Source organism: Hippopotamus amphibius, chromosome 4, assembly GCF_030028045.1.
Source record: "Hippopotamus amphibius kiboko isolate mHipAmp2 chromosome 4, mHipAmp2.hap2, whole genome shotgun sequence".
Lineage (NCBI taxonomy): Eukaryota > Metazoa > Chordata > Mammalia > Artiodactyla > Hippopotamidae > Hippopotamus > Hippopotamus amphibius.
In genome coordinates this window covers 154,065,548-154,088,771 of record NC_080189.1, presented here as the reverse complement: position 1 = coordinate 154,088,771, position 23,224 = coordinate 154,065,548, and the positions used below count along the sequence as shown (strand labels likewise).

At 46.2% G+C, this 23,224-nt stretch overlaps 1 protein-coding gene across 1 annotated transcript in view; it reads left to right on the top strand.

Moving 5' to 3' along the window:
* Positions 1-23,224, top strand: part of ZFYVE26 (zinc finger FYVE-type containing 26) — a 65,324-nt gene that overhangs the window by 24,028 nt on the left and 18,072 nt on the right. Inside the window, exons 16-31 of the mRNA XM_057731192.1 lie at positions 853-1,116; positions 2,957-3,076; positions 3,169-3,333; positions 3,878-4,096; positions 5,193-5,295; positions 6,106-6,851; positions 8,085-8,281; positions 11,115-11,219; positions 12,625-12,747; positions 13,101-13,277; positions 14,632-14,878; positions 15,622-15,720; positions 17,780-17,943; positions 18,989-19,125; positions 21,061-21,092; positions 21,886-22,022. Of these exons, the coding sequence (XP_057587175.1) occupies positions 853-1,116; positions 2,957-3,076; positions 3,169-3,333; positions 3,878-4,096; positions 5,193-5,295; positions 6,106-6,851; positions 8,085-8,281; positions 11,115-11,219; positions 12,625-12,747; positions 13,101-13,277; positions 14,632-14,878; positions 15,622-15,720; positions 17,780-17,943; positions 18,989-19,125; positions 21,061-21,092; positions 21,886-22,022 (3,035 nt within the window). The remainder of the gene's footprint in view (positions 1-852; positions 1,117-2,956; positions 3,077-3,168; positions 3,334-3,877; positions 4,097-5,192; positions 5,296-6,105; positions 6,852-8,084; positions 8,282-11,114; positions 11,220-12,624; positions 12,748-13,100; positions 13,278-14,631; positions 14,879-15,621; positions 15,721-17,779; positions 17,944-18,988; positions 19,126-21,060; positions 21,093-21,885; positions 22,023-23,224) is intronic.

Genomic DNA, 23,224 nt, shown 5'->3' with positions numbered 1-23,224 from the left:
TAGCAATCCTGACACCTTCAGAGTCATTTTCTAGCTGTGCCCGACTTCACCAACCACAGTGGTCACTTACCTGCCACTTGAGCTCCTCCATTAAGCTTGTCCTATGTGACTTAAACTGAAGGCTGTGAATGTAATTTCTACCATGTGTTTTGATGGCCATTAATCTTGGGATTTGGGGAATTGATTAGTTTGTTTTCTTCCCATGTAATTATTCAGGGATATAGCATATTATTTACTTTTCTAGAAAGTGAAGAAGTTTTGTCTAACACCCATGGCCTGGGATTCACAGGTGTCAATTCCCAGCCTTGGCTGCACTGCAGAAAGAGCTCCTCCTTTCATTATTTCTTGAAAGTGGAATCTTGTCCCATGTTTTTACATCTCGTGCTGGTCTAGGCTCTATATATCAAGTTACCATCACTTGTTGCTCCTTCTATAAGCTCCCAGATATTTTCTTTACAAATTCAAAAGAATATATGCATGCCCTTTTTATTTTTAATATAAATGAGCTTTCACAACAAGTACTATTTTCTACCTTGCTTTTTTAGTGATATATTTTAGAGATCTTTTCCAGTGAGCACACACAGATCTACCTCATCCTTTCCCAACCTACTTTTAGATCCCATTTGGAAGAAGCCCTCACTCCTCTCCACCTTTTTGAGTTTCTCTTGGTCTTTCTTTCCATGCCATTGTTTGGATGCCATAAGAGTGGGCTGTAGTGATGGTCCTGATATGTGTAGACGATATACTGTGCAGAAGGACCTCAGACATTTTTTAAATAACTACTTTTCAAAATAAAAGTGGTATTGAGAATCATTTTAACGTCTTGCTTTTTCCTCACTGCTGGGTGTCCAGGGATGGTATTTTACTCCATCTCTGATGTGACTGACAAGCTGCTCAGCACTTCTGGAGATCCCATCCCCACACTCCAGGAGGATTTTTGGATAAGCAATAGCCCAGTGGAACCCACCGCTCCCCTGAGAGAGGTTCTGGAAGACCTCAGCCCCCCTGCCATGGCTGCATTTGACCTAGCTTGCTCTCAGTGCCAGCTCTGGAAAACCGGCAAGCAGCTCTTGGAAACGGCTGAACGGCGCCTGAACAGCAGCCTTGAGAGTCGGGGTGAGAGTGCTTCTTTTGCTTAATCAAATTCTCAGATGAGGAGATGGGGTTCTGAGATGCTTGATTATTGTGCAAGAAGAAAGAGGAAGGAGGGACAGTGAAAAAGGATTATTAGTTCATTTCCTCATGTCCAGTCTGGTGACTTAAAGATAGTCTGTTGAAAGTCTCGCCTTCTTAACAGAAATAGCAACTACAGTCATTTGGGGAAATTCTATTCTGGTTTATAGATAAGTTCAAGGAAGAAATGTATATTCAAAAATGGTATAAATGGAATTTGTGCCCTTAAACTGCATACCTCATCCAAAGTGAATTCCCATTAATCTAAAACCTGAGTCTCAAGCTTGTAAACCAGGTATAAGGGAAAATTTAGTGGCTCACAGCTGGAGGGAGGATTGCACCTTGAGGTTAATAATATCCCAGAATGTGTATATGGAATTCTTGGAGGAATGAAGGTAGAGGGATGCAAAGAAAGAATTAGGCAAAGTTCCACTCCCCAACCATCCTTGATACACACACCCAACATTGGAAAAACTGATGAGGGAGAGAGAAAGGGCCATGTTCTCTGAGTGATATGGAGGGAGGAATGGTGAGTAGGTATGATATGAATAGCCTCCCCCAGGTTCAGTGATTCGCTGAGTCCTCACAGGACTCAGCATATAGTCATACTCATGGCTACGAATTATTTCATCACAAGAACACAAAGCAAAAATAGCAAAGGGAAAAGGCTCATGGGATAGAATCTGGAGGAACCTGGACACAAGCTTCCAAGAATCCTCTCCCACTGGAGTCACACGGGACGTGCTTAACTCCTCCAGCAATGAGTTATGACAGCAAACAAGTGTGAAGTGTTGTCTAGCGGAAGCTCATTGGTGACCCAGTGGCCAAGGTTTTTCTTGGGGGCTGGTGGTGACAAAGGGACCCTCTGCCCAGCATGTACCAAAATCCCAGACTCTCAGGAGGAAGGCAGGTGTTCAGCATAAGCCACATTGTACAAACAGTTTAGGCACAATCAGTCGCTCTCATCATTTAGGGACAGCTTTATATCAGTGTAGAAAATCATTTACCAGTCAAGTTCAGAGACACCAGCTGGGGACCAGTCTTGCAAGCAGCCCTTTCTAAGGATAGCAGTCTCAAGCCCACTGTGTTAACTCTTTTCTGCACACCCTTCCAAATCACCTCTGAGCTGTTGACTAAAAAGTCCTTTAATGTTGACATAGTTGTTCTAAGAAAGTGTACTGTGGCATACACAAAGCAGTTTTTATCAAACAATTTCCCTCTCCCTCATCTAGTACTTATATTCTAAAGTGAATGGAGATATTATCCAAGCTGTTAATAATATTCAAGCTGATTGGTTTCATGCCAATCAATTAGGAATTAATTTAGTACCTACTGCATTTCCAGATTATCTCAAGTATATGGGAGTACAGGAGAGGTATAAGGAGTAATCTCTGTCCATAAAGTTATTTTAGTCTAGTCAGGGTGTCTAAAAACAATTAGAGAAGATCCCAGTTTAAGCTCTTGGCTGAAGGAAGTACCAAGGCAAATCCAGAAGAAGTGCCTGATTGGCTTGAGACAGCAATTCCCTAGGACTGCTTCCCTAGGACAACAGTTCTCTAGGGTCTGCTGCTGTGGACAGCTGAGGCATCTTGCCAGAGGTAGCCCTGAAACAGCAGGCATGGAATCAACCATGTATGCTCGTTGTCTCCCAAAACGGCACAGCATTTATTTCCTCCTTAATATTGGAGGAGATAAAACTTTAGAAGTAAATACAGGACTGAGCGTCAGTCTCTGAAAGTACCTTATTTTTTTCTGCATTCCCTCTTAATTTATCTACTTCCAGGTCGCCGGCTAGACCACGTATTTCTCAATGCTGATGGCATTCGAGGTTTTCCGGGTGTTCTTCAGCAGATCAGTAAGGTTCTCAATTACCCTCTTATGTCAGCTGGACAAATTAAATCAGGTGAGTTGCTTTACTACCTTTTTTTAGTCTCCTGGACTCAGAATATTAGGTCAGCATCAGACCTTACTTTCTTTCTCGTTTGCTCTCTGTAGAGAGTGTGGAGGAAAAGGGAGGAGGCCCCCCGCGGTGCAGCATTGCTGAGCTGCTTCAGATGTGCTGGCCCAGCCTCACTGAGGACTGTGTCTCCAGCCACACCACCCTCTCCCAGCAGCTGGAGCAGATCCTTCAGTCGCTGAGAGAAGCACTCGAGCTGCCAGGTACAGGCCCGCCTGTGCGGGCTCACGTGAGGTTGAGCTGGGGAGAGGACACAGCAGAGTGTGAAGGAGCACTTTGGAGCAGAGGACTCAGGACTCAGAAGTGGGCCCTACCAGCCTTCCAGTTAGCCAGGCCCTGTTTCGTAACTAATTCCACCTATTTCCCCACCTTCTAAGTGAAGGGATGCTTAGCACTCCATTAGCTGGCACATTTTTCTCATTCCTGATGTACTCTGTAGACATTGATCAACCCTTCCTCAAAAGAGTGCTGTGCACTTCATAGAGCTGTTCCATCCCAGAGACACTGGGGTGAAGACAGAACTCTGCACCCTGATTTTTCCAGGCTCAAAGCTCTTTCTGGCTGAGAATCACTTGTACAGGCAACCAGCTTAGGATATCATAACTGCCTTGCAAGTGTGGCCCCCATGCTACAGGATGCCCCATGCAGTTTACAGAGGCCCAGTTCCCATATTTTGTTGGAAAATGACCCAAAGCCAGATGCACAGACTCAAGACTACATGCCTTTTCCTTTCCTAACTCCTCCCAGAGCCCAGGAGTACGCCACTCACTTCCCTGGTGGAGCAGGTGGCCCAGAAAACTCTGGAGACAGAGGCCCACCCTGTGTATATCCAGACTCAGCTCCTCCAGAAGAACCTGGGCAAACAGATGCCAGCAGATGGCAGGCAGACTGACTACATGGGCACCTTCTTCAGGTACTGCAGCACTCTGGCTGCTGTTCTGCTTCGGAGTTTGAGCTCTGAGCCTGGTAAGTAGCAAGAAAGAGAAAGTAGAGTCAGGACTGGCCCGCAAGTGTTTAGGACAAGGGAGAGGAAGGCACACAATGAAGAGGTTCTGGGTAAAGTAGTAGTCAAGGACACCAGATTTATGAGGTCCTCTCTTATTCACCTCCGTGGTTTTTTTTTAAATATAACTTTAACTCCGTGGCATGTGGGATCCTCCCGGACCAGGGCTTGAACCCGTGTGCCCTGTATTGGCAGGCAGATTCTTAACCCCTGCGCCACCAGGGAAGCCCCACCTCCGTGTTTTATTCCCCTTTGTGTCCCTGATGACTCGTACAGTAGTACAGCACATGAGAGTATTCAATACATTTTGACAGCATTAATGACTCAAAAGGACCTCTCCCAGATCTTCAATCTATTGTGGATATGAGGACCCAGCAGAGGAATTAAGTCTTTGATTAGAGTGCCAAATTCTTACTCGAGTCCACAGAGCGAGTTTACCTGCATTTCAGTCATATTGAAGGGAACAGGATGAGCTGTTTGTGGGTAGACTGCTCATTGAAGTTTCTGTGGTTGGAAGTCTTTAGAGCAGTGTAAGGCGTAGATAAACCTGTGGTCAGCATCATGTCAAGAATACTTTTACCTAGAAAAATATCAACAGAAGAGCTTTCCATGTAGTTTTATTTATTTGTTTTATTGGCTGTGTTGGGTCTTTTTTGCTGTGTGCGGGCTTTCTTTTAGTTGCGGTGAGTGGGGGCTACTCTTCATTGTGGTGCGCGGGCTCCTCATTGCCATGGCTTCTCTTGTTGCGGAGCATGGGCTCTAGGCACATGGGCTTCAGTAGTTGCAGCACATGAGCTCAATAGTTGTGGCTCACGGGCTCTAAAGCGCAGGCTCAGTAGTTGTGGTGCACGGGCTTAGGTGCTCTGCAGCATGTGGGATCTTCCTGGAGCAGGGCTCGAACCCGTGTCCCCTGCATTGGCAGGTGGATTCTTAACCACTGCGCCACCTAGGAAGCCCTCCATGTAGTTTTGACACTACTTTTTTATTGATTCTGGAAAACAGGGCTCTGAATGTTGCAGTCAGTGGTGCAAACAAAGATCACTTTCTTTACTTTTGCAGATCACGTGGAGGTCAAGGTAGGAAACCCCTTTGTTCTCCTGCAACAGAGCTCTTCCCAACTGGTGTCACACCTTCTGCTTGAGCGACAAGTTCCCCCAGACAGGTAGGAGCCACCCTGTAGAAGTCAGGCATGGGCTTTCCTGATTGTTTCTTCAAGGAAACCAAGGGCTCAGTGGGGCTGTGTTTGAGTTCAGTAGCGGAAGTGGGGATTTCTTCCAGACTTGTCCCTTAATTTGCATTTACTCTTATACAAGCTACATTAAAATTGTGTGCCTCGTTTCTTTCTCTCTCTCAACCTCTAATGTTTATATTGCAAGTATAAAATTAAGGGGTGACTCTTCACTTATGAGATGCAAAAATCCAAAGCTTTGATAACACATTAGTTGGCTAGGCTGTAGGAAAACAAGCATTCTCACAGATTGCCAACAGGATATAAATTGGTACAGCCCATGTGGGAAGGCAGTTTGCCCATATCCACTAAAATGACAGTCCACATTTTTGACCTAGCAATCCACATTGTGGAATTTGTCCTGAAGCCTTATTATACATAGGAAAAATGCTGTATGGACCGAGTCATTTTATTACAGCTTTGTATGTCATAGCCATTGTCCCCTAATAAGAGACTAGTTAAATTCAGATTCTTCCACATAATGAAATGCTATGTAGCTGTGAAAAAAGAATGAGAGACCTCTCTGTAGAGGGACGGATCTCCCAGATACGTTATTAAATAAAAAAGCAAGGCACAGAGCATTGGGTCTAATAGGCTACCTTTCAAGTTAAAAAGAGAGGGGGTGGGGGAACAATTAAAGAGTCTGCATCTACCTTTGCTTGCTTAAACATAAAGAAGTTCTGAGGTTGGGTGGTGGTGCCCAGGTACTCAGGCCTCACAGGCCCTCTGCTTCTCTCCCTCCAGGCTGGCAGCCCTTCTGGCCCAAGAGGGTCTCCGCCTGAGTGTGCCACAGGTCATTGTCAACTGCTGCTGTGAGCCCCTTGCCCTTTGCTCTTCCCGACAGAGCCAGCAGACGCCATCCCTTCTGACCCACCTGGGTATCCTGGCCCTGCTGCACGCCTCCCACTGCCTGGAGGACCTCCCGCTTTCTGCGCTGAGCTCCCCAAAGCCAGCTGAGAATCCCACATTGGAGAGAAAGCCCCCCTCCTCGCCGAGGGATGCCTCACCCCCAGCCCTCACCTCCTCTGCCTTGGCCTTCCTTAAGTCCCGCTCGAAGCTGCTGGCTACCGTGGCCTGTCTGGGGGCTTCCCAGGGGTCAAAGGTCACCAAGCCCAGCTTGTCATGGAAGGAGCTCCGTGGCCGCAGGGAGGTGCCTCTGACTGCAGAACAGGTAGCCCGGGAGTGTGAGCGCCTCCTGGAACAGTTCCCTATGCTTGAGGCCTCCCTCCTGGCTGCCTGGGAGCCCCTACGAGGGTCCTCCGAGCAGGGGCAGAGCCTGGCAGCGAGCCTCTGCGGCCGGGCCAGTCTCTCTACTATCCTCCTGGGCCTGCATTCTCCCATGGCCCTGGATGTGCTCACCGAGGCCTTCAAGGACGCCCTGGTAGCCAGAGATTGGCGCCGGGCCCTTCAGCTCACTGAAGTGTATGGGCGAGATGTGGACGACTTGAACAGCGTACAAGATGCGGTCCTGAGCTGTGCTGCGGCGTGTGGTGAGCGCAAAGCCATGCCTCCCTCCTTCACCAGTGGTGGCAGTACTGAGCATTCACTGAGTGGGTCATCGCAGCAGGTCCTCACAGTAATTCTAGAGAAAGGGGCCACCATCATCTCATGATGCTGAGAGGCGAGCGAGGCTCAGAGGGTAGGAAACTGCCCAGGATAGTCAGTGGTGGAGCAGAGCTGAGAGCCCAAGTCCATCGAACTTTAGTACAGGCACTCATAACCCATATTCTCAACCCTGCATATCAGAATTGTTGGGAAATTCTGTAAACTACAAATATCGGAGCCCCATTTCCAGAAGCCCACGATTGTGTCAGGCAAGTGTTTGCTTTAAAATAGGGATCAGGAAAGTGTTTCTGTAAAGGGCTTTGTGGGCTCTACAGGCTCGGTTGCAACTAATGTGGCTCTGCCGCTATAGCGTGAAAACAGCCACAGACACCACAGAAACGAGTGAGCGTGGCTGTAGTCTAATAAAACAGACTCCCGGCCTGTTGGAGGAGCTCCGCAGGAGACTTTGATGTGTACCCAGAGTTGGGAGCAGTGACCTGCAGCCCTCCACTAGGGGGCGCAGGAGCCGGGTGGGCTGTGGGGAATGGCTTCTGGGCAGGGGCTGGGCTGCCCTGCGGGAAGAAGATCGCTTCTTGAGAAGGTGGAGAAGTCCAGTGACTGGCTTCCAGTCGTAATAAGGCTTGGAGCCTGTGTTTCAGCTCTATGAAGTGGGTGTAGCAGAGAGAGAGCTACTAAGTATAATAAGGACAGGTGAGGAAGGGAAACTAGTTTACCTGAAATAACTTTGAAGTCGTTATGTTTGGCACAGAATGGAAATTGCAGGGGACACTAAAAGTTCTGCTGAGAAGTTGAGTCTGAAACCATGCTGTATGTACAGCGTGCGGAAACCTAAAGAGCCTCATCTGTTCTTCCGTCTTTTCCTCCTCTACTCTTTCTCCCTTTCCTCCTTCCTTTTTCTTCCTCTGCTTTCTCTTTTTCTCCCTCTATGTCTTCAGAAAGTCCCTGACTGTGATTACGTTTGCACAGAGAGAAACAGGGTACAGCATTTCTCCTTGTCACAGGAGTGTTCCGAGTATAAAAACTCACTCAGGTCAGATGGATCTTCAGGATCTTCTAAGCTCCTGTTTTGTGAAATTGAACAAAGCCCTTCTCTTAGGAAGTAACCTGGACCCTTGAGCTCCATTGCCAGGCTTGCTGAGCATCTTTTTGTCCCATAGACAAAGAAGGTTGGCAGTACCTGTTTGCTGTGAAGGATGCATCTCTGAGAAGTTGGCTAACACTGCAGTTTGTGGATCGGTGGCCCCTGGAGTCGTGCCTGGAGATCCTGGCCTACTGCATTTCAGACACAGCTGTCCAAGATGGGCTGGAGTGTCAGCTACAGAGAAAGCTAGCGGAGCTGCAGGTGTATCAGAAGGTATGGGCTCTGGCATCAAGAGAAAGGAAATAGGCTTCTCACCTTATTACCAGCTCCAGCCTATTCTCACATGATGGTGGATTTCAAGAAACAGGAAATCTGGGCCTGGCTTTTGCTCTGTATCTGGCTTCCATTCTTAGGTGAAGAGCAAGGGAGCCTTCTATCTGGTTCCTATTTTATTTACTTCTATAATTTTAAATATATACACGTCAGATGAGGATTAAAAATCATAACAGAATTAACACTGGAATGATGCTTTACTGTCCGCAAAGCCTTTTTCACGTGTATAGGCACACCTTTTTTCTTTTTTTAATTATTATTTATTTATTTATTTTTGTCAGGTCTTTGTTGCTGTGGGCGGGCTTTCTCTAGTTGCGGCGAAAGGGGGCTGCTCTTTGTTGGGGTGCACGGGCTTTCTATTGTGGTGGCTTCTCTTGCTGTGGAGCACAGGCTCTAGGCACAGGGGCTTCCGTAGTTGCGGCACACAGGCTCTAGGACATGCAGGCTTCAGTAGTTGTGGCACACGGGCTTAGTTGCTCTACGGCATGTGGGATCTTCCCAGACCAGGGATCGAACCCATGTCCCCTGCATTGGCAGGCAGATTCTTAACCACTTCGCCACCAGGGAAGTCCTGGCATACCTTTTTTTTACTGCATTTTGCTGTATTGCACTTTGCAGATACTACATTTTTTATTTATTTTTATTTTTGGCTGCATCGGGTCTTAGTTGTGGCACTCAGGATCTTCATTGTGCCCCATGGGCTCTTCACTGTGGTGCATGGGCTTCTCTCTAGTTGTGGTGGGTGGGTTTTCTCTTCTCTAGTTGTGGCGTGTGGGCTCCAGGGTGCATGAGCTCTGTAGTTTGTGGCACGTGGGCTCTCCAGTTGAGATGCATGGGCTCAGTAGTTATGGCGCGTGGGCTTAGTTGCCCCGCACAAGTGGTTGGGCTTAGCTCCCCAACGAGGGATCGAGCCTGCGTCCCCTGCATTGCATGACAGATTCTTTACCACTGGGCCACCAGGGAAGTCCCTATATACTGTGTTTGTTAGAAATTGAAGGTTTTTGGCAGCCCTGCATTTAGGAAGTCTCTTGGTACCATTTTTCCAACAGTACTTATTCACTTCATGTCTTTGTGTCACATTTTGATAATTCTCACAGTATTTCAACCTCTTTCATTATTATTATATTTGTTATGGCGATCTGTGATCAGTGAACTCTGATGTCGTTGCAAAAAGGCTGGACGAAGGCTCAGATGATGATTAGCGTTTTTTAGCAATAAAGTATTTAATTAAGGCATGTACATTTTTTGTAGACAATGCTGTTGCACCACTTATAGACTACAGTATAATGTAAACATAGCTTTATTTGCACTGGGAAACCAAAAAATTCATGTGACTCATTTTATTATAATATTCTCTTTATTGTGGTTGTCTGGAACTGAACCTGATACCAAAAATCTTGGCTCTCTGTGCACCAATGTTGAAAAGAAATACGGAGACAGGGTTTTACAGGAACAAGAAAAACGGCTTTAATCTTTGCCTGGCAGAGGGAGTAACATAGCAGGCTAGCACCTCAAGAACTGTGCCCCCCTTCCCTGGGGAATAGAGAAAGGTTATATAGCCTGGGCTCATGATCTGGGGTAGGTGACAAGGCTGAAAGTAATGAAGGTCTTGCATTCCTTTTCTCCTGCAAATTCATGGCCAGAGGTGGCATCAGGCGGCTCAGCAACCGGGTCTGGTGTCCCTGAAGTTATCGGCCCACAACCTTCTTTCTGAAATGAAGAATGCTACAAGGGAGTGTGGAGTGTAGGGGGAGAAGAAATGCCAGGTACAGAGGGTATTTCATATGGAGTCAGAGATTAATCAGCTTTGTGAAGGACAGGTCTAGCTACAGGTGTTATTAGCAATAACAGCTAAAGAATAACCAAGATTGTTTAACTCTTTCAGGCCTGTTTATGTTGTTTCCCTACCCTGTTCACTGTTTCCTTATTTTCCTTGTTTCTCAGAAAAGTCTCACTTCTACTTTTGCTGCAACAAACCCACAGTATCCCCAAGGTATCCCTGTCTATTTGAGCTTTGCGTATGCTTTATGTATACTGAGTCTTTTTGTTGTTGTTGTCGTTCAAGAGTTTTTATAGACTTCAATCTCTATTATATCTTCTTTAAAGATTGTTTTAAACTTCAGCTAAATTGCAAGAGCCATTTTGAAAGAGATGCATGAATGTGACAGTTTCACAGTGAAAGATTCTTGTGATATATGTGTCATATTGAAGATCAAGAGGCTCAGGGAGACAGATTTCTGTGGTACAGCTACATAACAAGTACATACATATGCTAATTTTTCCATGTGTACTTGGAACTGAACAGAGTCCAGAGCCCAACCAGGGAAAGTGAAAATGGCAGGTGAAAAAGATTTTCCTTCCACTCTTCCTCAGCAGTTTTCATGCAGAGCTAAAATGCTACATGAAAGGTGATCCCACAGAGCATTCAGGACAGAAGAATAACCTGGGTAGAGTTTTGAGATGGAGGGGCAGGGGACAAGTGACCCCAGAAGACCAAAGAAGGTGCAAAGCACAGAAGCCTCTGAGAATTGTCCTCTAAGTGAAAGGCCCCAGTCCGGGCCTCCCCACTCAGCTTTTGCTCCCTGATTGTTCACTCACCTCTCCAAACACTCTTTACCCCATTTGTTCTAATCCCTCCTCTCTCCTGGCAAGTTCTGACAGCCTGACTTTGGGATGGAGACCTGGGGATGGCCCATCTCTGGAAGCTCCAGTGACTTGTTCCCAATCAGAGAAACTGCAGTGTGGTGTGACAGCTTTTCATGTCTTTCCTTAGATCCTAGGTTTGCAGGCTACCCCCGTGTGGTGTGACTGGCAGACCCTGAGGAACTGTTGTGTTGAGGACCCATCAACTGTCATGAACATGATTCTAGAAGCAAAGGTACCATTGTCCTGGGTATATTCCCCTTCCTCCTCTTTCTAGAGTTGCTACTCCTTAGCTGGTTAGGTAGACCCCTTTCCATTGTACCAAGGTTCACATTTTCTTCCATAACTACTTTTCTACAGCTACTGACTACCCAGCAGCAGAACTGCTGGATCATGAGGCATGAGCATCCTCTCCTTTTCTAAGATGTTACCACCTTGCTCTTCAGATCCGTTGCCCTGTCCCGGTTGTTCTCCCACTCATGGTTCTGTTGTCCCATCTTCTTAGCAACTTTGGCATTCTCCAGCTTTTCACTTTTCACCAATGAGATAGTATGCCACTTATGTTTCCATGATTACTAATGACCTTAATTATCTTTTCATGTGTGTATTGGACATTTGAGTGGTAGGTAGACTTTTTTTACCCTTTAAGGAGCTGATACACCACAGTTTAAAATGTAGATGTATTTATTCAGATGTTCATTCATCCAGGAAACCTTCATTGACTGTCTGTTATTTACCACTGTGCTAGATGGTATTGAAACAAAGATAATTAAGCTTAGTCCTTGCCGTTGTGCAACTCACATTTTGGGGGGGCAGGGTGATGTGAGACACACCCGTAGGTGATTTCGATATACCAAGTGACTGAAGTAAGCCCAGACTATGGTGGGAGCACAGGCAGGGTGCCTAATGTAGCACGAGAAACAAGGAAGCATCTTGAAGAAGGTGGCCCCCGGCAGAGGTGTGGGGAGGGGCTTCCAGATGCCATCCTATTAGAATACATGGACAAAGCTCTGGGAATTCCACTCTGAAACTTTAATCCAGTGTTCACAAATGGGGGGTGGGGGGTGATGGTAACAAGGGGTGATGTCAGTGGACTCCAACCCCAGCATGTTTGCTTGGCCCATGTAGTATTAGTATTGGTCTGCAGAATTTTTCGTTTTTCATATTGATTTCATTGCCAACATTGTAAAATAGGGAATTTTTTTGATTAAAGAAAATTTTTTGGCATTTTTAAAATTCTGGCACCACTGGGCCTGCCCATTCATATGACAGCAGTCAGAGCTGAGTAGGCACTGTTTCCTTTGGACAGTCTTCTCTGTCTTCCCCACTTCCTCAGTATTTTCCCAGGGCTGACGCCAAGGGTCAGTAGCTGTATGTCATCTGTTTCTTTTTTATAGTAGAGCTAAAAGAAAAAGGACATCTTTAACAGTCAGCCTACTTGGATCATTTTCATAACTCACCTTGCCACTCTAGTCTGTTATGATGCCACTGTAATCCCCCAATGAAGTTCCCATCAGCACTTCCCAAACTTTCCTGGGGCTTTAGCTGACTCAAGACTGCTGAGAAAAATCAGGCAAGAGTTGCATGAGCGACAACACCAGGAATTTAAAGAGACTGAAAGCTTGTATGTTTCCTTCCAGGAGTATGAGCTGTGTAAGGAGTGGGGCTGCCTATACCCCATTCCAAGAGAACATTTAATCGGCCTACATCAAAAGCATCTTCTCCACCTTCTAGAAAGAGGAGATCATGAAAAGGCTCTGCAAGTAAGCCTCCAGCTCTTCTCGGTTTTCCTTTGGGGAGGGCCTAGAAGGTTAGTCAAATCAGATGACTCTGTTCCTGCTGGATCCCATGTAGAGCACTCGCAGTCTCAGGTCTGCCCCTCCACGTCCTGCAGGCTCTGGTTTTAGTCATCTTGCCTGAGGTGCCCAGCCCTGCATTAGGTGCTAGAAGGGCAGCTGGATCCAAGATTCTGCTGATCTCTGGTCCTGTCAGAGCCATCATTTGTGAAGCTACGGGGGTGCAGAGAAGGGGTTAATCCAAAGTGAATAAACCGGAAAGTTCTGTTCTCAAACAAAACAAGGCCTCACCATTCTCCTCTACCTTCCTCCTGCAACAGCTCCTGCAAAGAATTCCTGACTCCACCATGTGCCTTGAGGTCACAGAGCAATCCCTCGACCAGCACCCTAGCTTGGCCACTTCTCACTTCTTGGCCAACTACCTCACCACCCACTTCTATGGAGAACTGACCACCGACCGACACCGTGAAATCCAGGCACTATACATGGGATCCAAGGTCAGGAGGAGAAGGGGGTTGTTGGGGAAAGCATGCCTGAGAGAGGGACTGCTGGCCCAGCTCCCACTTCAGAACTTGCCCTTCAAGGCATCTGCCATCTTTGACCTGTGCCATGTAAAATCTTGACCCTAACAGCCCACCATATCCTATAGAACTTATTGTTCTCTTACTGCTCTGCCTCTAATGTGAATTATATAGTCCTCTTAAGTTCTCTTTATGCTTTCGCTGGCATCTGCTATATCAAGCCTTCTCAAGCCATGAATTAGAATCACCTGAACTTTCTAAAAATAGCAGTAGTTAACCTCCACCCTAGAGTAATTAGAACTGAACCTCTTGGGACAGGACCTGCCTATCTTCCAAAAGGATTCTGATGCAAGGATTTAAAACTACTGCTTTAAATCCTTAAAATTACTCTGTGCTAAAGGAAAAGGGTTCATTGTCTAGGCAATGAGATTGTAAGTCCTTACCTTTGATGTGTAACCTTGGAGACACTAATAGAGGAAATTGTAAGCTAGAAAAAGTAATCCGATGAAGGAGAGTTTGGGGAGAGATAAGGCCTTCTAACTCTCTAATACTGATTCTGATTGGCAGTCATCTATACTGCCCGCCGAGGGTAGAACTCACCCCACGAATAGAACGCGTGCTGGGAGAGTCATGAATATGATGACCACTAGCCCACTTGCTAAGAGTTCAACTATGTAAAATGATCCTGTAGAGGATACATCTTTTTTTTTTTTTGGATGTACTGCACCTAAATGGAATCTTTGAAAATTGGCAATGAGCAGAGCCAGTGAATGTATTTCAAGTCCAGCGATGACAACCTCTAGGAGGAATTTAGAGTCATCATACACTGGTAGGACACCAGAGGTGCCAGGTTTAGTCCAGCTTATAGTGCTTATTCTAGTAAAGCCTCAAATAGACCGAATGGTGGCTTTAAGGATCAGGCAGAGGTCAACCATGCCTGCTTGGTCTCGGCCAGGGGTCAGGAGACCACCACCTGTGGGCCAAATCCAGTCCTCTGCCTGCTTTTATAAATCAGGTTTTATTGGAATACAAGCAGGTACATTCATTTACCGCTTAAGTGGTTGCCACAAAGACCTGATGGCCTGTAAAGCCTAAAATATTTACTATCTGAACTTTTATGGGAAGTTTGCCAGCCCCTTGTCTTGATCGCCACCTGGAGGATTTAGACAGGCGTCCAGCCTTGCTTCCTGAAAGACTCCTAGCCAGTTTCAGTAGCTGGCCAAGTGGCCTTTGGTCCCGGATACCCTTCCCCTTTCCCAGTAGGAATTTTGGCTTTCTTCTGACATTCACGTCCTGTTTTCCTCACACTGTGACTCTACCCCACACCTAGGTTCTGCTGACCCTGCCCGAGCAGCACCGGGCCAGCTACTCGCACTTGTCCTCTAACCCCCTGCTCATGCTGGAGCAGCTGCTCATGAACATGAAAGTGGATTGGGCCACCGTGGCCGTGCAGACTCTGCACCAGCTGCTGGCTGGCCAGGAGATTGGCTTCACCATGGATGAGATAGACTCGCTGCTTTCCAGATACGCGGGAAAAGCCCTGGACTTCCCATACCCTCTGCGGGAGAAACGCTCAGGTAACTGCCAGCATCCTCAATGGGGATTCTACATGGAGAAGGAAATATGATGCTACATCCTTAGAGTTCATTTCTCCTCTTTTATGGTTTTGAGTTGATCAAGAGTGAAAGGATATACTTCAGGAGAGATAGCTCTTTTATATAGGGAAGATCTCAGTCTTAGAGGAAGTGGCAGGCTAACTAGAATGAAAGGATGGTAGATGACCACCACATGCATAATCATATAAAGGTTCGGGAAATAATACATGCTGGGGGTGGTGTCTGTCTGGCCACCCAGATGCAGTGGGCTCTTAAGTGCCATCATTTTGTATTGAGGGTATGTGCTGTTCCCAGCATCACATCAGATGTCACTAGTGTGTGAACTGATTCAGCCTCTTCTAGAATGAAGAAAGTGAAATAAATGGGGGCTGATGTTCCCAGCCAGCTTTTCTTTTCTTACTCCCTACCCTCCAGGACCATCATTTAAATGTCTTCTACTTCCCTCTGCACATCTTTAGGTTTATTTTGTAAAATTCTAGTGTCTACTTCATTTATCTCACATGTGCCTAACATAGTTTGTTTGTTGAGGCATTTAAGAAGCCTGCTTGCTGTTGTTCTAGAAGTACCTCTACCATTCTTTGCATACCTGATAGAGTCATGGATTGACAGTCAGAGAAACCAACAGGGCTTTGAAGTAAATGACTAGCACAGCAAGTAAGGATGTTTATGGTGCAACAATCTGCCAACGTTTTCCCTCCCTACAGATTCTATGATTCACCTCCAGGAAATAGTCAGTCCGGTTTCAGACCTCGAGACCTTGTCTAGGTCACCATCAGCCGAGTTCTCTTCTGTTGCTGCTTCTGGTAAGAACAGCTAAAAGTTACCCATTTTTCAGTTCAATCTGATTTTCTGATTCTTTTGCTTCTTTTTTCATTTCCAATCACAACATTCTTATTGTTTTTCTTGATTTCGTTCCAGCTTTGTATATCCCAGAAAATTCAACGTACAATTGATTCTTGTTATTTGCAGTAGTATATCTCTGAAGGCTCGACAAACACTGAATTAGCAAATACTGAACCATTGCTGCTGAGGAAAATATGCATATGTGTGTATCGTGTGTGTGTGAGTGTGTGTACATATGTGGACATGCATACACATACACACATTTCACATATGTTATCATCTCAAACTGAAAACAATTCATTCCAGTAGATTCTATTTTATTTATGTAACAAAAGAGAGAAAGAGGTTCAGAGTGTCCAAGTGACCGCATTAATGAGTGCCTAATGAGTCTTTGGGATTCAAACCCTGTCCACCTAGCCCCAGAGCAGAGCTTCTTACACTGCCTTGCTGCACTGTCCCCTACCATCTGCATCCTCTGGTCATCTCTGTATGCGAGCTGAAATAAGAAAGCAAAACATTATCTTGTTCAGCCCCAGACAGGAAGCTGCGTACCAGGCAACTCAAATTATTCACCACTCTGTGTGTGTCCACAAAAGCAATGCAAATATTGATTTTAAGGTTACAAGTAAATTTTAGCAAGCAGGCAGCTTCACAAATACGGAATCTGCTAATAAGGGGGATTGACTTATTTAGTCCTCGCGTTCATTCTGACCCTGTCCTGCAGGTAGTTATTTATGTCTGTCACCCACACAGGGTGCAAGGTCCTTGAAGGCCTCTGCCATGTCTTGGTCACCCCTTTTCACCAGCCCTCTTCTCCTGCAGTGTCCTGGCTTTTGTCCAATGGCCTACACGCAGAAAGAAGCTCAGCAAGTGTTTTTTTTGCCAACAGTTGGGAGAGCAGGCTTCTGGAGAAAGGTCGATAGCCCCTCTTCTGGGTGCTGCTGAGAGTCACTGTGTTTTCCAGTTCTCTTTTTCTGTGAGCTGCCAACATCATTCTGCTAGGTGACAAGAAATCTCCTTAGATACCGTAAAGCAAAGACTGTGGCCTTTCATGGCCATACTTTGAGAATTAGCCATGCTTTACGATAATCGGCAGACCTGACAGAAGGGCTCAGACGTACAGGGATGTGAGCAGCTTTACAAATCTGCGTGAGGCCGCCTGAGCAGCTTTGGTTTACTTAATTTCTTTAACTTTCTGTTATAGAAAATTTCCAGTACACAGAAGTGGAAGGAATAGTGTAATGAAGTGTCACATACCTGTTAACCTAGCTGCAATATTTATCATCTCAGTTTGACCATTCTTGTGTCATCTGTACCCCTGTCTCTCTACTGGATTAGTTGGGGGAAAAAATCCTAGATATCATACTATCTTGTTTATAAATAAAATAGTGTATATCTCTAAAAGGTAAGGACCTTCATAAAACAAAAACATAGCATTCGTCGCATACCTAAAACCAGATTAATGATTCTTTATTATTGTCGACTATCTAGTCAATATTCAGATCTCCCCAGTTGTCTCATGCAGATTTTTTTGGAATTGGTCTTTCTAGAATCAAGAGGTAAATAATGTCCACACGTGGCATTTGGCTAAACTCTCTCTTAAATCTCTTTTAATCACTAAGTTCCCTTACCTTCTTTTTTCCCCTACCTCTTTTTCATTTGTAGAGGAAACTGGGTCATGTGTCCTTTGGAGTTTCCCACACATTGGATTTTGCTGTCACCCTGTGGCAGTCTGGGTCTCCGTCCCCTGTGTTTGCAATACACTGGTAGATAGATCTAGAAGCCTGATTTGATTCAGGCTTAACATTTGTTGGTTCATTTATTTGATAGGTGGTCGTGTGCCTTCCATCAGGAGACGCACAATGCTCTTTTTGCCATCAGCCGTCGGTGATCATTAACTGGATCTGTGATATCAGTGGGGGTTGTAAAGTGGTACAATTCTAATTCTCTCATCCCTTCTTCGTTTATTAGCTAGACTACTGATCACCTTTTATTCTGACTTGTGGTTCTGACTCCCAGGTGTCTCCACTGTACACTCCCCCAGTGTGAGGGAGAGGAGCTTCCCACAGAGTCAGCCGCCACTGGAGTTTGTGCCCCCAGAAACGCCCCCTGCGAGGCACCAGTGGGTACCTGATGAGAGTGAGAGCACATGCATGGTCTGCTGCAGGGAGCGCTTCACCATGGTAAGCAGCGTCCGTCTCCGGCTTTACCTGCAGGAGAAATTGAAGGAAAGCTCTGCTTCCCGAGCCTGAGTTGATAGTCACCTTCTGTCCCCAAGAGGATATGGGTATGTTGAGAAGAACTGACTACCAGATCTAAGGCTCTGGGTTTATCTTTGACCTCACCGGAGTATATTTTTCTGAATTCACACAGATGGTAGACACCCTCAAGTAGCCTTAAATTCTAAAATCTCTGCCCTTCTCATGACATAAATAAAAAGAGGCAGAGTGGTACTGCATGAGAGGAGTCACTAGACATTAGGGCATTTCGTTGCTAGCTCCTGTGTCTTTTGCAGAAAGACAGGTGACCTGGTAATGGTTTTATGTGCTGGAGCCAGATGGCCTCAGTTCTAATCCCAGCACTGCCTCTTCCTAGCCATGTGACTGTGAACTTCCTCAGTCTCAGATGCTCCCCTGCAAACTAGGGATGGTGTATTATTTGGCTCATGGAGCTATAAGCAGTAATTACAGTAACAAATGTTACCACACTGAACACAGTACCTGACTGGCATATATAGCTCAGCGCTGACAAAAACGACCATGGTATAACTTCTCTGTGTCTGTTTCCTCCTCGTCTATAACAGAGGTGTAATATATCTATGATGAACTAGGGCAGTATTTGTAAAAAGCATCTTGAAAAAAGGACACTTTTCTCGTCATCAGTACCATGTAGAAATGATCTTCATTGGCTGAGAAGGTTCACTTCTTCCCCATTGCTTTTTGCTGTGTCTTCACATGTTTCCTCCACAGACAGGTAGCACTTGTCAGGACCTATTGCAAAACTGTTCATGACTTGGGCATCTTTGCCCATCAGATGAGAGATATCTTTAAATGTCAGCTTCTTTCTCAATAGAGGCCCAAGCACATGGTATTCTTAATAAGTCATGGGTGGCTAATTCCAAGGATAAGTGGCTAATTCCAAGGGTAAATGGATTGATGGGTGCTCACAGGTCCTGCAGTCTCACTTCTCTTCCTCCCCCCTCCTTCTCTTCCTGATGACATTCCTCAGTTTAACAGGCGTCATCACTGTCGCCGCTGTGGCCGGCTAGTGTGCAGTTCCTGCTCCACTAAGAAAATGGTGGTGGAAGGCTGCAGAGAGAACCCTACTCGTGTGTGTGACCAGTGCTATGGCTACTTCAACACAGAGTGAGTGTCCTGCAGCGGGGCTGCTGCTGCTGTTGACCACTGCACCCTCCCCCGGGTCCTGACACTCCTAGGAGTCTCCATATGGAGAGCATCTCAAATCTGAGCAATGACAAAAGGTTTTCATTTCACAGTCACGCTGAAATGCCATTAACTCTACAGTGTAATGTTTGACCTTGGTCAGAGAGGCTTGTAAGAGAGGAAGCAGGAGTGAGTAGAAGCAGAGATCAGAGCTCTTACATGATGTTCTCTCTGAGATCAGGACAACTGGTTCTTCGGCCTGGCCCCTAACTAAGGCCATTGATCTCAGTCTGCCAGCAGCCTCACCTCTTTTCCAGCCACTCTTGCTTCAGTTGGTCTCATCTAGGCTCAAAAAGAGACGTTCACCTACTGAATGTTGGGGTAGGTAAACATCAGCTCTCATCTAACTTGTCTTTCTGGCTTGTTATCCACAACTGGAAGAGCCCCCACACTTTCCTATGCAGAGTTCACCTGGGGACAAACCTCAAAAACTGCTCAGCCTCCGGCAAGACCAGCGTTGCTCAATTTTTCCCACTACTTCTAGCAGCAGAGGAGGGTGAAACTAAGACTTCTAGAGCATCTGGGAATATGAGCCAGAGCAGCTATCCACAAGCAAAATTACTTTGTCTTCTTCATGTTTTACTATCAGACTTAAAGAGAGTTTACATTCTGCCCAATAGCTCAATAGCATTTTTGTGTTTCTTTTAATATGAACATTTTTTAAATCATTATTTACCACGGTGATTACTGACCTGATAGGAAGGAAGATGTACCATGCTTATACCACGGTTTCTGTGACCCTGGCATACCACTGCCTCCCTGTGGGTGGGGGACAGGGAAATTACCCATTTATCATACTGCTGAGATTTGAAATGAGCAGTTAGTATCAGTGAGGATTCTTTCATTCAGCAATCACTCAGCGATTCACTTTGCCCTCGAGGAGCCCCCATTTTAGTGGGGAGATAGTCAAAACACAGACCACAGAGCCTTGGGTAAGTGCAGCATGGAGACACACCCAGCTTAGCCCAGTGATCAGGACAGTTTTCTAGAGGCATGGCACTTGGTCTGAGCCTTAGAGGATGAGAAGTTAGTAGGAAAATAAACCAAAACAGAGCATGCCTAGAGGTGGGAGTAACAGCTGCAAAAGTAGGGACAGGAGAAAATGTGGGTCCTTTGAGGAAGTGTAAATAGGTAGGTAATGGGCTAAAGTTCTGGACTCAGAGGCTGGCAGCTGAGCTGGGAGGACCTAGGGAATGGAACAAAGGCTTGGAGCTTACTCTTTGGCAGCATGGGCTGGGGTTGACCAGAAGGCTCCTCATGCAGGTGCTAGACTTGGGCTCTGGTGTGTGCCATTGGGATTTAGTTGTCGTTAGCACCAACTGAATTTGATCAGAGCCCGTGGCAGTGTGGGGAGGACTTTTATCGGTTGAGCAGAGGTCATGAGTGCTAGGAGACAGTCTCAAAAAGCAACCAGGCCATAAGGAGCTTTTTCTGCTCAACTGCAAATGTGGAATATATGTACCCTGAGGAGCTATCAAAGAATTTTAAGCAGAAGCATAACATGCCCAGATTTGCGTTTTTGGAAGCTTGCTGTAGCTACAAACTAGAGAATAGATTGGCAGAATCAAGGAGACCAATTGGGAAGCTATTGCAGAGGCTCTAGCATTAAATGATGGGGGCCCTCTCTGAGGCAGGGATGAAGAGAGAGATGGGGACACCTAAAGAGGTATTTAGAAGACGGAATGGGCAAGAATGGTAAGTGGTTGGCTGTGACAGGTGAGGGAGAGAAAAGAATTTTGGATGATTCCCTGATAATCTGACTCTGGTAACAGTAAATGTGAATGCTATACACTAAGCCCAGAACAAAGAGGAGGAGGAGGGATTCAGGTATTTCACTTTTTCTTTCTCTGTTTCCAGTGTGACAGAGGAGAATCCAGGGCAACCAGAAGGTAAGGCTGAATCACATTCCCTGTGACTTTCTTTTTTTTTCTTTTTTTTGGCTGCACCACCCAGCTTGTGGGATCTTAGTTCCCTGACCAGAGATTGAACCCACGCCCTCAGCCGTGAAAGCTCAGAGTCCTAACCACTGGACCGCCAGGGAAGTCCCTCCCTGTGACATTTTGTTTTTCTCAAGTTGGCTCTTCCTTCAGCATATTTGCTGCAACTGACACCCTCAATGGCAACTCAGTCCAGCAGGTTGACCAGAGAAAATTCTTGGCATTTCTGTCAGGCTCTTTCCCTTAAGGTTTGTCATCATATTAACCTGTCATACTGGTCCATTAGCTTCCAGCATCGAGAAGGCCAACAACCAAAGAATCTGGTCCTTAAATATGGTAGCTTATTTCTTTTTTTTCCCCCTAGGTTCCCATTCACCACCATCCTGCTTCCCAGTGCTCCCTTCTTCCCCTCGCTAATCACTATGATTCGTTTGGGCAGGTTAGTTTTTAGAGTAGCCGATGACTCAGCCCTCCATTTGGGAAGCATGTACCTTTCAGGGTTTCTCACGTGAAGCAACACTGGTTGTGTGACAGACAGTTGTAACACTCATTCCAGTTTGTGCCTGGGGAAGAAAGTTTGAGGTACCTAGGGTGGTCTCCTAAAGGAAGTCAGAGGGACCAAGAGGAGAGAAAGGGCCATAAGATATCAGGCAGGGATGTGCCTGCAGCTCGGGCGCCTACCTGGGCTGGGCTAGACTGCACTGCCGGCCAGCGAATGACACGTGCACGGCATTTGTCTTCTCAGCACCAGACATCTCCAAGAGCAAAAGCCCTCCATTCTCAGCTGTGGTGAGGATCCCCAAAGCAGCTGAGGTGGAATGGATTTTGGATCTGAATGAGGAGGAAAATGAGCTGGTTCGGAGTGAATTTTACTATGAGCAGGTAATGCAATTTGATGGTCCTTTGAATTTCCTTATGATGTGTAAGCAGTGTGGCAGGAAATGCACAGTTGGGCAAACACAGCCTGGCCTTCAGTTGCTCACAGTGTAATAACATGGGAGCTAAGACAGGTAAACCAGTTAAAGCAGAAAATGAGGAACAGCTTGAGAAATACACAAGAGGAAATCCAGAAAGGCTTCATGGAAGAGGTAGCATTTAAGATGAGCTTTGGAAGTGTGGTAGGAGTTTGACAAGCAGAGGTTTGGGTGTCATGAGTGGAGTGAGAATAGGGGAAAGACAAAGAGTTCCAAACTCTAACATCCAAGCAGAGGTGCAGTGTCAGAAATGACTGGGGGGGGGAACTTCCCTGGTGACGCAATAGTTAAGAATCCGCCTGCCAATGCAGGGGACACGAGTTGAAGCCTTGGTCTGGGAAGATCCCACATGCTACGGAGCAACTAAGCCCATGTGCCACAACTACTGAGCCTGCGCTCTAGATCCCACGAGCCACAACTGCTGAGCCCACGTGCCACAAGTACTGAAGCCCACGCACCTAGAGCCCATGCCCCACAACAAGAGAAGCCACCGCAATGAGAAGCCCATGCACCACAATGAAGAGTAGCCCCCGCTCACCACAACTTGAGAAAGCCTGTGTGCAGCAACAAAGACCCAACACAGCCAATAAATTAATTAGTTAATTTACTTTTTAAAAATGACTGGAGAATTAGAAGTGGTTTAATTTGGAGGAAACATCGGGTGTTAATAGGGAGGTAGTAAAGGTTGGGTTGAAATGGGCTATATATGTGTAAAGCCTTGCACTCTGCAGTAAGATACACGTACTTGGTAGGCATCAGGGGCCATGGAAGGTTTCAGAGTGTGCGTTAGGAATATTAATTTAGCAGCACTGTGTCCAGTGGCTTGAAGCAGAGACTTCTCCAGGTAGCCAGACAAGCAAGGTGACTGTCATCCAAACCAGCATTAAGGAGCACTTGCACTAGTGGGACAGTAGACTATAAAAAAAGAAGGGCATCTACGGACAGTCCCAAGAAGTCGGTAACGTGGACACAGCTGCCTTCTTCCCAGTAAGGTGTCAAAACCCAGCAGCCAGAGCTTTGGCAGCGCTACTTAGAACTTCTGAAATGTGTTTAGTTCCACTTCTGCTTTGCTGTGGGATTTTTGGCTCCTTCCTCCAGGGATTTTCAAGC